Source organism: Biomphalaria glabrata, chromosome 5, assembly GCF_947242115.1.
Source record: "Biomphalaria glabrata chromosome 5, xgBioGlab47.1, whole genome shotgun sequence".
Taxonomy (NCBI): Eukaryota; Metazoa; Mollusca; class Gastropoda; family Planorbidae; genus Biomphalaria; species Biomphalaria glabrata.
In genome coordinates, this window is record NC_074715.1 from 31,668,562 (window position 1) to 31,686,063 (window position 17,502).

A 17,502-nucleotide genomic window follows, 5' to 3' on the forward strand; every position below is an offset into this window, starting at 1 on the left:
CAATTTACAAAATCTAGTCCCCTAATGACTTGAATAATTGCAACTAATCCTAGTTCCTAAATAAGGTAATGAAAGAACTCTTGATATAGCCTTTATGCTCCTCAATGATTATACAATGTTCCTAAATTATAATAAGACTTGATTCAGCCTATATGTTCTAAAAGGATCATTAGCAGAGAATAAAAAAACAATGAGTTTTCTTCAAACTAGAAGACTACCAAAGCTCAATATGAAGTAGAATCCAGTATCTTTATTTGACCATGTAGGCTCTATGAGTCCAAGTTCTCTTCAGAACATGAGCAAAATAGAAACATTTTCTTTTCTTTAGACTAACTTTAAGCAAAATGAAAAGCTGAAAAAACTGAGTCCTAAGAAAAGCAAAATGTCAATTCTAAAAGTTAACCATTCTTAGCATTACATTTATATTGAAAAGAACAAACAACCGAGCATAATTGTGGAAAACGAGAAATTTTGATTATTAAAGATCAGAAATTTATGAAGCAGTTTTAATAAAAAAAATGGGAAAAATTGAAAGAATAATTACTTCATTATTAAGCAACCAGTAAGAAGAGACCATCCAATCTTAAAATACCAATAATAGCAACCACATTTTGAACCCAACATTTACATAATGAAATTAAAAAGTCAGGACACTACATGTTATTTCAAAACAAAAAAATCATCAAAAGTCATTGGCAATTCTGGGTATCACAGGTTTTGTCCTAAATATCATCCAGGACTTAGGAAAAAACAAATTGTCCTATTTAGGTCTATGAAGACAAAACCATGGTTACTGATTCAAAAACATACTTTCAAGTTTGAACAACAAAAAACAAATGATAAATATTTGTACACATTGGTCTGGGTGTCATTAGTGCACACATATGCTAACACTAATATCAAGATCTACACACAAAAAATCATCAAAGTATGAACATATTTCAAACTAAATAACTGTCTGAAAGCCAAACTAGAAGTCAATGTTACACCTAGGATGTGGGCCTATTAAGTGTGAGATGATACCACAAAGATTTGAGATATTTCATCATGTTCATAGGTTCTCTTTAAAAAGTTGTCTGTTAGACGCAGGCCTGATATTGTCTGAATAAATAAACAATAAAAAAGATCAGTTAAAGCCATCAAGAGAACTTGAGAAAAATGTAAAAAACAGATTTTTTTGTAGCATGCTGACAAATACTACCAATGTTGAAAATCATTTGACCAAATACAGCAAAAATATTTCAATGAACACTGTCAAATAAAATGAGAAATTCTAGTGAGTTAATGCTACTGATATCAACTGTTAATGGTACAATCTATTGAGTTAATGCTACTGATATCTACTGAGTTAATGGTACAATCTATTGAGTTAATCCTACTGATATCTACTGAGTTAATGCTACTGATATAGAGAAAAAAGTAAAGTTCCCCTTTCAGGCCTTGTGGTCTATAGGGCAGATGATGTAAAGGTCATCTGTTTATATGGCCATGGTTAATGAGGGTATCATGAGGCCAGCACAATAACCAACTGCCTTTACTTTTCCCCAACTATTGTCAAGTACCAATTAGAGCGCCTAAAAATCCCCATTCTTCACCAGGATTCAAACCTGGGTCCCCCAATTTGCAAGCCAAGTGCTTTACCACTCAGTGACTGTGTCTCCATTGTTACTGATATCTACTGAGTTAAAGCTACTGATACCTGAAGTCCTGGAATGACAGCAATGAGGGACAATGTGATGTCCAGACTCTCATTCTGTGGAAGCTTGCCCAGCTGTCGGCCTGACACACCACACCATAACAGTCCACTAGACTGAGTTATATTCTGGAGGACTAGAGTTAGGTCCATTGTTCTCTCACTTGAAGTCAAATTACACAAAATAATAGAAATGGGAACAAAAATGTCAACAACGTAGTTTTATTATTCAACTTATTCAATTCATTATGGTTTCTTTATAAGAATTAAATGTAAAGAAGTCCAAAATTTATCAACAAAACAAAGGAGGTAATTATTTATCATGAAAGAATTCTTAGAATTTACATAAAAATTCTTACTTTTTAGCAATATCTGAAACAAAGCATTTTTTAAAAAATTAAGACAAAAAAAAAATTCAGAAAAACTTGTTGGTGGTGATTTTTTAGATAACTCATTTGAATTTTAAAAAAAAAAATGTATTTGAACAATTTATCCCTATGCTTGCTAGTGAATCTATTGTGGATTATTATAATAATAATAGTGACCCTACTGAAGATTATAATAACTTTATCCTATTAGTACAAGCATTGAGGTTTTTAGGATGGGACAGATGTAGCTGACAGTACTTACCAACAATTGGTAATTCTACAGACTATGTCAAAAGTTGATTCTAAAGCAATGGTATCTGGTACACTCTCAACGGTCAGTCTAATGTCACCATAACCTGGTGCCTGGAGAAATATAAGTGACAAACTTTGTATGGACAAGGTTTAATTCTAACCTACAAAACTAATTTAGATTCTAAACTAAACTAAAAATAGGAATAAAGGAATGAACCCAGTCCCAGACTTTTGATGCCACTCCTTGACTATTAAAGTCATTTGTCCTAGGATTGAGGCACTACTAACAATGGACAACAAATAAGTAGTTAAGTGTATTTTCTTTTCTGATTTAGCAGTTTCTAACACGCATTTCTAATTGCTTTGTGACCAAAAGCAGTTAAAGACAAAGTAGAAAAAAATAATTAAGATTCTTAAAATTTCGAAATACTCAAGCTACAAAGGTAGAGCAATATTTATTATTCAGCATTTTCAATTTCAATTAGTTTTTCAAAGGCTAAGCTTCAGCTCTCAGAGAACAAATAGTTGTATTAGTCCAAAGGGTTTCTCCTTACCACTCTCTGTAGCTGGCTAGTTTGAAGACGTCCTCTTTCTCCCATGGTTGTCTTCCAAACAATGTCAAGTTTACCAATGTTGGTCACTCCTTTCAGTAATCTTGTGTCAGCATAAAGTTCTTGCCGGGGCGTTAGGCAGTACAAGTACTGTCTAGTGTCATTGGGGCTCAGACAGTCCATTATTCCAAACACAGGATGACTGGTGAACAGATAACAAAATTACATTTGAAAATAAATGTTTATCTCATTGTTTAGAAATGAAGATAACTTAACCAACTCAGGACATGTTAAAACAGTAATGCTTTGATTTTTTTATCTGTATATTCTTGTTAATACAATTATAACTGTCACTATTTTTAATTTCTCTTTGTGATTAAATGTAATGCAAATTTGTTTTTTAACCCCCAGGAGCATAAAAACCAAAAACCCACCATTCACAATGAAAATATATTTTATTTCCATGCTAAAATAGTTAATTTTGTTTTTTCATGCATAAGTTATAATAACCAATCTTTAAGAAAACTACTTATATATGCATTCATCTATATACTCTATTTGAAAGATCAAAATGAGAGACATTAATGAAGCAAACTGACTCAAACTTTCCATCTTTGGAATTGAGCTCCAGTGCTGTGTACTGCTGTGATGGGTCCAGACTAACATGCTCCATGTAGATGGGTCCTGGTGTGATGTTCTGGATCTGGGCTTCCAGGTAGACTTCATCTGACTGAAAGAGCCATTATACAACTTCAGAGTCATGACTCAGCAGTCAGAGCTCAATGATCAATGCAGATACAAGTATTATTTAATTAAAAATATTCAAATTTTGTTATCTTAATTCTGTGTTAGTATTGTAGCATGTTAGGATAGAAATAATCTATTAAAGTGAATGGAAAGTGAGAAGAAATTATAGAATCTAATGAATGGATTTACCTTCATAAATGTAAGAATTTTTTTTTTTATAGTTAACATAATTAAATATTATTAAGGGTACACATTTAAAAGTCTGATATACATTTGGTTTCAGAAAAACAGTAAAGTGTATATTTCATACAATTTTACATTTGGCAAATAAAAGTTGCTCCAAATGAATCTACACTAATCTATTGTCATATTGGGAAGAGCCTTATGAAACACTTTGTTGAGGGAAGGGACAGGAGTGGACAGCCATGCTTTATTTTGTTACCAATCAAACAGGAAGTGAAAGGGTGAAGAAGGTGTGCAAATACATAATCAAACCATACTTAATAGCAACTAGTTCAGTTAAGTCTCTTGGGACCAAAATCAGAATCATTTCTAGTGCAGTAGCATACAAAAATCTAGGAGTTACAAATAGACTTCAAAAAGTGTAATGTGTGCTAAGATAATATTTTATCATCAATTATTGAATGCATTCTTTAGTATTACTTTGTTGAGTTTAATTTTTGTAGACTACTTACAAATTACATTTTTTCATTAGAATATAAGCAAAGAAACAATGCATGTAGCCTGGCAGACAATTACATTTTGTCTTTCACCATTCAAGCAGAGATAATACAGACACTGACCAAAAAAAAATCGCAATGAAATTTGAGCCTTCACTGTTGTTTAAAAGTAGTTTACAAAAATGTAACATTCTTTGAGAGCATTAAAATGTATTTAAGTTATAAAAAGTGAAGTGGGAAATTCAGATAAAAAAAAATAGAGGAAAACAATATTTGTGTCTTTGTCTGGCATCAAAAGAATCATGCAATCTCTTTGATGAAGACATACATGCACAATTGATCTATAAACACGACCATGCATGATAAACGTTGTTGTTTAAACCAAACCATTTCCAAACACATGCACTGAGAGACATTGAAAATAGCAACAAAAATTGAGATTGAAATCAAACACTATTGGAAATGAAGATAAAATAAATGTGAGGGACAAAAAGCGCAGTTGTTTCCCTTGTGAAATGTTGCATTGAAAATAAACTAATTAGAAAATAAATAAAATTTTATAAAAACTAAAAATAAAGAGATCTTTTAAGCCTAAAAAAAAAAATTAAGCAGGCCTGACTTACGACAAAATCCTGGCAAGGCAAAACAAATTGGGACACAGAGCATATTAAAATTAAATTTAAACTCTGTGTGATTAAATATTAGCCATTTTGGTTTGTTATAGGTCAGTGATTTTTTTAGCCTAAATATATGAACAAATGTACATTTCAGACAGTACAATGAGACTTCAGCCTTAGCCTAAATATATGAACAAATGTACATTTCAGAAAGTATAAATTAGACTTCAGCCGTAGTTTCAAGTTCTTGTGCATTGAGTACATAAAACTTTGAGCTCATTATTTTCTTTATTATTAAGATCAATGAACCAACTTATGGAATAAATAAAAACAGCTAGGTAGGATTGCATCTCGAGGCATTGCAAGAATTGAAAAAATGCAACTCTATGAAGTGGTGTTTATTATGATCTTTGTGACTTACAATTGTTTACAATTTATGCATATTTAAGAGTTAATCTAACCAAACTAGCACAAATGAATGTGTAAGCTTTAACAATTCTTTATTAGCTTACATGTAATGATTTTTTTTTATATAAATTTATATTTTCATCCAATGTTTATTTTCATCCTAAGAGTATAATGTCTTAAAAAAAAAATTCAGGGCATATAAAGCTTTTGGGATTAATTAAAAATGTGGATTTATGTATTAATGAGAGAAAATTGTGAATAAAGATTTTAATAAAAACTTTGTATGTAGGTGGATAGCTTCAGTCATTGTCTAAAAATGCATAACAAAACACTGTGGGCGTATCAGTGATCAATGAGAGTATTTCTAATGCAAGTAGATGCTAGTGGGGGAAAAATGCCTTTTAATACAGCCATTAAAGAGAAACCATGAAAAGAGACCATCATAATAAAAGCTTCCCTTTAGATAAAGCTTATAATAGAGTGTCTCAGAATAAATGTCTTCATATGCTCTAATCTGACTTGAATAGATGTTTTATCTTGCACTATGAAATCTTATTGTCAATGTACAGCTCTCTATGTTATGACATGTTATTAAATGATTAGAATAGAATAGAACAAATTAACCAAAGCAATAAGAATTAATTGAACTCTAACTATTTAGCATATAGATCAAACAAAAGTTCTTAGAAACTTGAATGTTGAAGGATAAAATGACAATAAATGAACCAAAAGTTGAACCACAGTAGGAGTGTATGTGTGTTTGTGTTTGTGAACTAACAGGTGATGGGAGCAGAAAACAAAACAAGTGGTGAGCTGATGAGAGGTTTCAATTAAACACAAGTCGAAACATAACCTGCAGTGTAATCAGTGGAACATCTTTCACATTCTAGTGAAAAATAATTGCACCATGTCAACAGTTAGAATTGGTTTCAACATTTGTAAGACTTAATACAGATCAAAATATGCAAAATACATTAAACATTTTGTTAAGATAATTTTTTTAAGAAAAGCTAAAATCGAGCAACATCAATTTGAAATGTCTAGACATGGAAGATCATTAATAAGAAGTGGGACCTAATGTCAGTCCTCAAACACACGTAACAATTGCCTTCAAGGTCTGAACTGCTCATTCAGTTCAACTTGGGGTCAAATGTCATCACATTAAGTCAAATATTTATTAATACATTTCATTTAGCTAATGTTTCACAATGTGCTGTAGTAAACAAAGAAAACAAAACAGTTATTTCTTGAGCTCAACTATTAGGCAAGTTTTAGTCAATGAGAAAGCACTAGTATGGACCTTTAGCTGCTTCTAGTTTCCAGAAGCTGGAGTTATCAAATGTTTCATTGAAACAGTAAATTAAACTGAACCAAAAGAAACATGGCAGCAGTGTAATAGTGCAGTATAAATGTCTCTAAGTTAAAGAGACTGACATAATTTTTGTTTCAAATAAATCATGCATATCACCTATGTACAAATGTTAACAAAAATGTGTTGCTTGTAATATATAGACCTATAACAATTTTGCTAAGCACTATGTCAAGAAGACTGCATATTATGAGAGCTCTAAATGAAACTGAAAAGTTTAAACACAAGAACAGATAGAACATAAAATAAACACCAGAATTAATGTGCTATAAAGGATGAGCCAATGGATTTTTCTGCATTGATTTCTATGCCAGAAGCTACTACAAGAGACAAATAAAATTAAAACAGAAACTGAACATAAATAAATACAAATGAGCTAACAATGGAACTTGCTATAAAAGACTACTAAAAAACAAATCTAACTTGACTGATACCGGTATATAATAATATGACAATTTTGCACAAAAATAAAATCATGTTCACAAAATGTCAAATGTTTTGAGATTGAAAAAATCACCAAACAAGACACTACACAAACTGTACATTCTTAGTTTACAATTTGTTGCCCTTCGATGACAACCTCCTGACAGTCCAAGACTGTGCAACATGCAACTTATCTTTCAGTCAGGCCATTCATATGTACAGACTTTGGTCAGCAGACTAAGTACAAATCATTCAAAATACAATCTGTAAATCTAAGCAATAGGGGGAGAAAATATAGGATTGAATTTATGAACATCACTACCTCAGCATTGTAGAACTTGGTCTTGACATCCAGTGGTTTGAGAACCTGTCAAAAGAGAATGTGACAACAGACATGAGCTAAATGTGATTATAACATGATTCCACAATATTGTACAGACAAATAGATTCTAGAGTTTTTTAGCTGAACAAATGAGCTCCAACACTGACTAATACAAAATCTTCCTCTGCACTTCATTTCTAAAACTACACACTTAGCTTGTTTTTTCTCTCCAATCAATAGAATATCTACATTTTTTATCTGGCTTATAATTTGCAGATTAATGAAAGTGAAATCCAATTTTAGCTTTAAGCAAGTCAGACAATTAGTATAGACATCTGTATGAACTATACAGCGAAGGTAAAACAACAGATAATAACAGTGTTGCTCTTGTTATAATGTACTGGTTCAATGCTTATGTATACAAGACTTCAGTTCACAACCATAAGCAACACAGAAAAAAGCACTGACAGATATATATTTTTTTGGGGCTTTTTTTATAATCTATGTAATTAATGTTTGGTTGAATGCCTCTAAAGTGAAAAACTTAAAGGTCTATGAACAATTAATTTGACAGCGGTCACAAACACACCAATGTGTCTTAAAATACCAGTTTCAATCAGGACTCAACATCCTAACAAAACCTAGGTAAACATAATGTTTTAACTTTTAGGAAATATAGGTTTTATAGATGATTATACTGAAAGTTCATATAATACTGAGTGACTAGATGCCATCTTACTAGACTTCTCTAAAGCATGAGATAAATACTTTGTCTGTTCTGGTCTGCTACCTCAGTAGAAACAGAATTTCATTCTTGGTAGTGAGTAAACTGTAATCATAAATCTACATTAAAAAATGTAAACTCTGGCGTCTTTGCAGACTGTTCCAAATTTACATAATGCATGTTCCCTGGATTAAAGTTTAAATATTTTTTGACAACTGCATAATACACAGAAAAAAGTTCAAAATAATGAAAATTACAAAAGAATCAAATAAGTTATAGACTGGAAATGAGAATCAATATGGATATTTTTTTCAGCCAGGCATATGATAATTCAACAATCTTGTGACAGATTAATAAAATATGAACTTTTCAGCAATAAGACTAATGAAATATATCAAGTGATCAAAAGTCATTTTATAATGTTTAATCATGGGATGTGTGGCTCGAAGGCCAAAACCACTTGATTAATGCTAGACCATCTGGCCACCTGACAAGGAGGCTCGAGTTTGAATCCTGACTTGAGCAAAGTTGTATTTGTTGAGTGCTTACTTAAGGCAGCACAGAAACCTTCTTCCTAACCCACTGAACATGCTGTAAGCATGAAAGATGTGCTTTATAAAACAATGTAAAAAAAATAATTTCAACCCAATACAAAAAAAAAAGCTCAAGAGAGAATGTCCTAAACTCAAAGTGAAAATGTTTTGGTTGTAGAAGATTAGTTAAAACAAAAGAAGCAGGTTTTTGAAGGCAATGTGATGTTTCCTGCTGATCTATACACTGGTGATGTTATTTAATCTAAATGTATATGCTGCAAAAATATAATTTCCCTTTCCTTGTTTCAGACAAAGATTGAATTATACAAGGACACTTTGTTATGAACTAGTGGGGACTATATGTTTTAGACAATAATTGAATTATAGGATGACACTTTGTTATGAACTAGTGGTGACTATATGTTTTAGACAAAGATTGATTTACATGTTGAAACAGTGGTGACCAAACTTTTGCTGCATGGGGCCATATAAATTTTCAAATCATATGTCAAGGGCAGCCTCAGGGCGAAAATCAAGCCCCAAGGAACTGATACTCTATGGCATCAGCATGGGCAGAAGTTTCAAGAGTTCATCTTTGGCTTGCAGTCTATTGCTTAGGCATCAGTCTGTTATATAATATACGAGTGGGCTTGAGGCAGCAAGGGAAGATTATGAAATAACCAAAGTCAAAACATTTGACACTGCAATGTCTGGTGTGTTTTTTTTTGTGTGCAGAACTCCTATTTTTTACAAGTAAGGTTGTTGAAATGTTTAGCAGAACTCCTTATTTGATAAAGCTTGCATTGTTGAAATGTTTAGCAGAACTCCTTATTTGATAAAGCTTGCATTGTTGAAATGTTTAGCAGAACTCCTTATTTGATAAAGCTTGCATTGTTGAAATGTTTAGCAAAACTCCTTATTTGATAAAGCTTGCATTGTTGAAATGTTTAGCAAAACTTATTATTTGATAAAGCTTGCATTGTTGAAATGTTTAGCAAAACTTATTATTTGCTGAAAATTCCATTGCTAAAATGTTTCTTTGGAAACATCTACTGAGTACAAATTTACATTTATCTTCACATTTTCATTTATCTTCACATTTTCACCATTTCTGATCTCTTTATATATATATGGCCTCCTTCAGTCCCTAAGCGACTATGGATCATCGAATATTTTTAAGCTACAATGATGTTGTTCTAGAATGATTCAAAGTGTTTCCAAGTTTCTGACCACCACAGCTCAATCTTTTTTTTTTTATCACACTTTTAAACTTTTAGAGAATAAAAAGAAAGATAGAATTAGCATAATTAGGTTGCAAAGGTTCAAGTTATATAACTCTACCTGAAATTTAAAAAACTTTCTAAACTGCATTCTTTCCCCTGAAGTAAGCATGTAGCTAACAGCACAAACCAAGCTGGAAAAAAAAAATAGAACAGGTTTTATTCATTAGTGTCAGTGTCAATGAACAGCAAAACATGCTTAATTGCTAAAACAAAATTAATGAAAGGAACAATTAGAGCTGTTATTTAAACAAACAAAAACTTCACCAATAAAGAAACTACAAAAAATTGGTACTTTACATGTGTGTTCCCAATTCCTTGACTTCATGATGTATGACATCATCAATACTGTGATCTGGCTGCAGCTCTGGGATGGGCTGAGAACTGACTGAAGATAGAGACAGTCTCTGGGAGCCAGTCTGAAGGTCAGCCTGGGGAGGAGAGAGAAGCCAATGAGCTGTGTCTAATACAACACTCATAGTTCATAAAGAAAGAGAACATAAACTAGTCCAACAAATGGAAACTTCTAGTCAACAAATATTACATTACAATGGCAAATTTCTAATTTTACACTGACCCCATACTTTTTATTACAAAGGATATATAATTCCAAAGTTCCAATAGCTAATTTATTAAAAAGTCTAGAAATTATCTACTCTACTTGGGCAGGACTGTGCAATGGCTGAAACAAGCGAGCAACTTATTTGGGCACTTCTTTAAGTATCAGTTAGTTCAATGTCCATCTGAATAAATGTCATTTGTGTTAAAACCATATTGCTTCTTTAAGTATTTAGATCAGTGATGCTCACCTTATTCAGCCGGCAGGTCATTTTAATTTCTAGCACACGTGTCGCAGGCCACAAAAAGGTTAAAAAAAAGGAAATATATCTAGACAATGAACAATTTTTATTAGAAACCCATTAACCTAGTACTTACATTAATTCATGAGAAGTTTATCTTAAACCAACTTTTAAATATCGGGCTGCATGAGATGACCACTGAATCTAGAATTCTAAATGTTAGTCCTTGAGATGATTACATAACATAGATTTCAAAAGATTCATCACTGAAAAGATTTGTCCTCACAAACAGGTGTTGTTAATTATTGTGATAATCGTTAACATTTATTTTCGGAGATTTAGAAAAGTTTCTTCAAGCAACACAGAGTAGAAATCAATTGTCTGCATCACTTAAAGTGTGTCAAGCTGGGATGTCTAGCTTTGTAAGTCAATCAGTTGTCAAGCTGGGATGTCTAGCTTTGTAAGTCAATCAGTTGTCAAGCTGGGATGTCTAGCTTTGTAAGTCAATCAGTTGTCAAGCTGGGATGTCTAGCTTTGTAAGTCAATCAGTTGTCAAGCTGGGATGTCTAGCTTTGTAAGTCAATCAGTTCCAATTGCATCTCTGCCTAGGCACTCGACACATTGGCCGCAGATGGATTTTCGAGACCACAAACATTGTTCAATCTGAACACGATCATCATCACATGGTCCAGACTGAACTCCTTGCCACATATGTTTTATACATGCATACTCTTCATAATTACTAACTTCTCTGATTTAAAAAAAAAAGTTGTTTGTATCAAGAATAATTACAAGATTTTGAGTGGTATCAGATATGTCGGTAATAGAAAACATTTTGAAATCTGGTTTGTCTGTTAGTTTTGAATGGACATTTCTACACATATCTTTCACTCGCCTTTTTTTTTATTGTTATTAGAAAGGCTCTCGGCTTCAACAATATTCTTCTTTTTAGAAATTTTTTCTCCCATCATTGCTAGCAAGCACTTTTCTTTGCATTTGTTGTCAGAAAACTGCTTTATGTCTCTACTTAAATGTGAACAGCTCTGTAGCTCTTTGGCCCTACTGCCGACTCATTTTGCTTCTTTTTGGTTAGTATTTTTATCAATCCTCTCTACCCAAGAATTCCGCTTTATTTATTTATGTGTTTGGCTTCTTAAAGCTGTTTAATGCTAGTTCCATATTCTGGGCATCACTGATTTAGATAATGGGAAGGAGGTTGGGGTACAAATCATTACAACAGAACCCCAACAGGCTGACAGGAAAGTAACAATGGCTATGATAAAAGACTAACAAGCAAAATATAAGAAATCCTTTAAAAAAAAACACAAAAAAAACAAAGCTTATCTAAAAGGGAAGAACTCCTTCCTTAAAACTATATCTACCAATAATGTACAGGTTATTTCCTTTATTCAATATCAAACAAAATAATTAATTAACAATAATTAATTGACTAATTGAGTATTTTTGTTTCTTGATTCATGTTTTGTTAGGTACAACAAATAATTGTTTCAAATATAAACTTGACTGGAGAATATGTAAGGGTGAAATAGCATTAAAACTTATGTATGGGGACTAAACCCAACAAATTTAGCAATACTGGAAAATTGTCTAATTGGATACTTTTTTAAAATTGATTTATTTCTTGTCTATTTCAATGAATAACTGTCAGAAGTTTCAGCTTGATCCAATCAAAGGGTGAGGAAGAAATACATGTACACACTTTTTACCAGACAGAAGGAGTGAGTTGATAGAAGCTTTGTAAACAAAAAAAAGAAATAATTAAAATAATGAGCTTATTGTTGAAAGAAAAAACAATGTATGCAGATAAGCTCAACACAAGTGCCAAAGTCCAACAAGGAGAATAAGAAAAGGTTGATTGTGTGTGTGGCTGAGAGAATGAGCAAACTGCTTAGAGTCAGCTTTCCTTCTCATGCTCTCTGGGCTATTCATACTAGATCAGCAGATGTTCAGCAGTGCAGTGATGTTAAAAATTTTTTTTTGATTAGCAAGGCTTTATACACATTGCCATTTAAAACAGGTTAAAAAAAAAAAGAGCATAAAAAGAAATTGAACAAATATTTTATTAGAAATTCAATCCAGGCAATTGAACAAAGAATTACTTCACACAAATACCTACTGTGTGCAAATTATCTTGTGCTTAGACTACTTCTGTTACTATTAGCTTTGCACAGAAGAGTCAGAGTAATGTGGGAAGTGATTATAGTTTTGAACATGTTCAATGCTTGTTTTAAGAAACTATCCAGTACTAATTTACCAATTATATATTTCCTGCCCCACCCTTCCTTTTTAGAAATTGCTTTTTACATATGAAGTAGTGAGCTGGGGGGGGGGGGTAACTGAGAAAAGGTTTCTTGCTGCCTTTGTGTGCTCAGAAAACACAACTCTGCTCGAGTTGGGATCAAACTTAAGCCCCCTTGATAGGTAGCCAAGTGTCTTTTTCCTCTCCCCAACACATCCATTCCAAAATTAAAGTTGAAAAAATAAAATGTTTCAATAAAAATGACATTAAATCTCCTTATGTCAAATATTTTCACAAAGTGAAATTTACAATTAAGGCTGATACATCATAGCTTACTAATCAAACAAAATAACTTGAAAGCACAAGTTCCATGAGGTACAGGGCACTTACCTTGAGTGTGATTTCCTTACAAAGTTGACTGCTGTCATTATGTACACTGATATAACTGGAGAATGTCTCACCCAGGAAGATGTTGCTGAAACCAAGATTTGTGATATCAGCACAAGGTTCTACTTTTAAATATATGAAAAAATGAAGCTAGTCAACTCAAGAGTCCTACCTGCTGTGCTCAAATCCTCATTTAGATTGGGAATTTTATATTAGATTTGTAGATGTTTTTAAGACTCATCTAAAATTAGCACATGACAACAATTGTAAAAATAACGGTCATGTGATGCTCATAACATCGCATATTAACTATTGGCACTAAATCTAGTTCAACAATTTTTACTTTGTAGAATCTACAGCAATGAAACTGTTGAAAAGGAGCAGACAAATGTATGGATTAAAACCCACAAATGAAATAATAAAATCCACAAATTATTTGAAATAATAGTTATTGCTATAGTCACAGTGGTAATGTGCACACAGCACAATGGCCAGTCACAGTTAATGCCAATGCCATAAAGACATTCTAATAAATTATTTACAAGCAGTAACTCCAAAAAGACCTCACCATTTAAGAAGCATTAGAAATAACTCAGCAATTTCCTATGAATAAAATAGAGTAGTGGAGAAAGTACTTTTGTTTTCAAGCATCTCCTGGATGCTAAATATAGATATAAAAAGGTGAGAACAGAAGAAACTAGCGAATTGTTAAAATAATGTTACAAAAAAACATTTTTACTGTTACTTCAGTAAATTTAATTCTAAAACAGTTTGTTTTTTCTTATTTGGAGAAACTTCTCTGCCTGTTCACAATACATAGTGTGTAAAAATCAAGCTATTGCTTCATTGCTGTTCCAGTCAATTATTTCATTATAGACACACATTGAACTCCATGAGTTACTAGATCTAGAATTTATTTAGTGTGGCTTTGACAGAGTGTAAGAGTTAGATACCAATTTGGAGCTGTGTTTAACTCTTCGAATATGAAAAGAATAAACAAATAATCCAGATCATTATAAAACAAAACAAGTAGATCACTATTAGCCATAACTATTTGTTTTCTAAATTACTTTGTCATTATGGTTTTATTTGTTCATGTACCCTGGTTATGTAATTCTTCTGCGAAGAAAAAAATGATTTGATAACATTGGAATGACACAATCAAATAAGGTTTCTTTATAGTCATTGTTTTGTGTATGTTCTAAACATACAAGTTAAAAAGAATAAATAGAAACCATATATAAATCTACAACATAATCCCCAATTAATGTTATGAATTTGATTGAATAAAAAAATTGGAATTTGCAGTTTCAAATATGAAAAAAAAAAGAAATCAAAATTAGCTAATTAATAAGAGAATCATGTTTTTTTAGACTTGCAAAAACAAAAAAAAGCAAAAAAAAAAAACAAAACCCAACAACAAAGGCAAAAGATATTCTAAGCCAGAAAAACAGCCATTAGATGAAATCAATAATGGCACCAGGCCAGGCACCACTAGACACCACCATGCATTTTGATTGAACAGACAAAACAGAAAATCTGCTGAATCTTATTAACATGCTGCAATTTAGTTCTCGTGTTATTTTTCTTTTAAATTAAACATTGACTAAAAATACAAGCTTCAAATACAAATCACTTTGTGAGTTGTAAGCCTCAATGTATATACTTCCTCATATAGAGTTGGCATTTTTAAGTCTAAAGAGGTTTTAATAGTTCCTATCCCCATGACAAACACTTGACAATCTGAAAATTTGATAATAGTCTCCATGACCAAAGAGAGACAAGAACTCAAGTGGATACTTCTTAATAACAAACAAACAAAAAAATAAAAGTCAGAAGAACTCAAGTGGAAATGTTTTTTAAAACAAACAAAAATATCTTGCCCAAAATTTGCTATGAGAGTCAGAAGAACTCAAGACAAGAACTCAAGTGGAAATGTTCTTTCAAACAAGAAATAACTTACCCAAAATTTTGTGGGAGAGTCAGAAGGTTTCCTAGTGGGAAATTCCCCAGACCCGGAGTTCTGGCAATTTCTGCATCATTCAGCCGATTTAGAACATCACCACATAGATCTCTGGACTCTGTCAAGAGAGGCTGATGTGGCATTAAAGTTGGCTTGGTCAGCCTCATCACTAAAACAGAGAAATCAAAGAGAATTGAAAACATATGAGGGGAGATAACCACTACAGCAGATTTATATAAGAGGTAAATCCAGTAACTTGAAATTAAAACTAGTTAAAGTAAAATGTTATTCTTAGATGGATTTGAAAGATAAGAGTCAATTGTTTTTGTTTTCTGAATGTCTGTATCACTTGGACTGACAAGATAAGAGTCAATTGTTTTTTTGTTTTCTGAATGTCTGTATCACTTGGACTGACAAGATAAGAGTCAATTGTTTTTTTGTTTTCTGAATGTCTGTATCACTTGGACTGACAAGATAAGAGTCAATTGTTTTTTTGTTTTCTGAATGTCTGTATCACTTGGACTGACAAGATAAGAGTCAATTGTTTTTTTGTTTTCTGAATGTCTGTATCACTTGGACTGACAAGATAAGAGTCAATTGTTGTTTTTGTTCTGAATGTCTGTATCACTTGGACTGACAAGATAAGAGTCGATTGGTTTTGTTTTCTGAATGTCTGTATCACTTGGACTGACAAGATAAGAGTCGATTGTTTTTGTTTTCTGAATGTCTGTATCACTTGGACTGACAAGATAAGAGTCAATTGTTGTTTTTGTTCTGAATGTCTGTATCACTTGGACTGACAAGATAAGAGTCAATTGTTGTTTTTGTTCTGAATGTCTGTATCACTTGGACTGACAAGATAAGAGTCGATTGTTGTTTTTAAATGACTGTATTTCCTGGATTTACATGATAAATACCAATTATTTTAATAATACCTGTATCCCTTAGACAGACAAAATAATAGACAATTATTTTTTTTATAGTGTCTGTGATTAATAAGTAAATTGTTGATTGTTTGCAAACACTTAAGCTTTAACTGTAATCTCGGTTCTAATATTGAGCCTGATCTGCTGCAGTGGAAAACATAACAGGACTTTTTTTTTTACCTTATAAATATCATTGATCAAAATCAAACTATTGGAAATAAATCAAGGTAGGTGTTTGGAATGACAATGAAGTGCTTCACACCTTTATTTAAATCATGTAATTATTCAACAGTGTTTTTTAAAGTTACGGTAGAATAGTTGACTAGATTTGTTATATCATATGCTTGTTTATATTCACCCACACTATAAAATATATGACCATTTATCAATTCATTTTCCTGTAGCAAATTAATACAAAAATGCTCTTTTTAGCATTGAGTGTTTGTGTAAAAGGGGGGGGGGGGAAGGAAGATACTATCGGACAGAAAACTTGTGTTGAAAAGTGTGTTCAATTATTCAGACAATTTTCTTGTCCACTATCCACTAGGCTCCAAGTGTTAAGAAGATCTGGGGTTGAATTATTCAATTATTCAAACAAGTAAATATACAGGACACACTAGGAGCTGGCTCTTTCAAGACACTATTTCATTTTGGGAAGAAAGGGGAGGTAAGCCTAGGCAGCAAGCAGTGAGAGAAGTAGGTGTGCAAACGTAGTAATTGGCTGAGTTAAAAAAAAACTGTGAGTAAAAATAATAATGTTGCATTGCAGTAGTTAAAGAGTCATTGTCATTATATATGCCGTGATGTGTCCTTATGTCCAATACGTCATTCACACTGCTAGTATCAGATTTAATCGACAGTTCGTATAATCATCCATAAAATGTCATATAGAGCCTGCATACGAGTATTATTGATAACGACAACATTATTGTTGTGACTGTTATTATTCTAGTGAGAATGCAGTTGTGTCATTGACAAAGCTCAATCAAATGAAAACAAAAAAACATACATGGGAATACACAAGAATAGGAAGAGAATAGGAAGAGTGAAAGTAAAAATACTTCAAAGGGAGATAATGTTATAGTTTTTAAAAAAGTGGGTTAGTTGAGGTTAGGGTGGGAAACTTAATGTATAAAAATTAAAGTGCCAAAATAATTTTTCATATTAAAACTTTGTTTTTGAAAGAAAAGTCACATTTC

General features: G+C 32.2%; 1 protein-coding gene across 4 annotated transcripts in view; it reads right to left on the reverse strand.

Annotated features, from left to right (window-relative positions):
- Positions 1-883: 883 nt before the first annotated feature.
- The window catches only part of LOC106065376 (trafficking protein particle complex subunit 13-like), a 90,253-nt gene continuing 73,634 nt past the window's right edge, over positions 884-17,502 (reverse strand). For 3 of the 4 annotated variants that reach the window (XM_013224170.2, XM_056030448.1, XM_056030446.1), the window contains exons 2-12: positions 15,378-15,546; positions 13,418-13,502; positions 10,268-10,398; positions 10,029-10,101; positions 7,431-7,475; positions 6,170-6,202; positions 3,464-3,594; positions 2,868-3,066; positions 2,324-2,424; positions 1,700-1,856; positions 884-1,101 (exon numbers count right to left, since the gene is read on the reverse strand). In XM_013224170.2, the coding sequence (XP_013079624.2) occupies positions 1,006-1,101; positions 1,700-1,856; positions 2,324-2,424; positions 2,868-3,066; positions 3,464-3,594; positions 6,170-6,202; positions 7,431-7,475; positions 10,029-10,101; positions 10,268-10,398; positions 13,418-13,502; positions 15,378-15,546 (1,220 nt within the window). In that variant the 3' untranslated portion in view covers positions 884-1,005. The remainder of the gene's footprint in view (positions 1,102-1,699; positions 1,857-2,323; positions 2,425-2,867; positions 3,067-3,463; positions 3,595-6,169; positions 6,203-7,430; positions 7,476-10,028; positions 10,102-10,267; positions 10,399-13,417; positions 13,503-15,377; positions 15,547-17,502) is intronic. The other variant, XM_056030447.1, reaches the window with a different exon arrangement.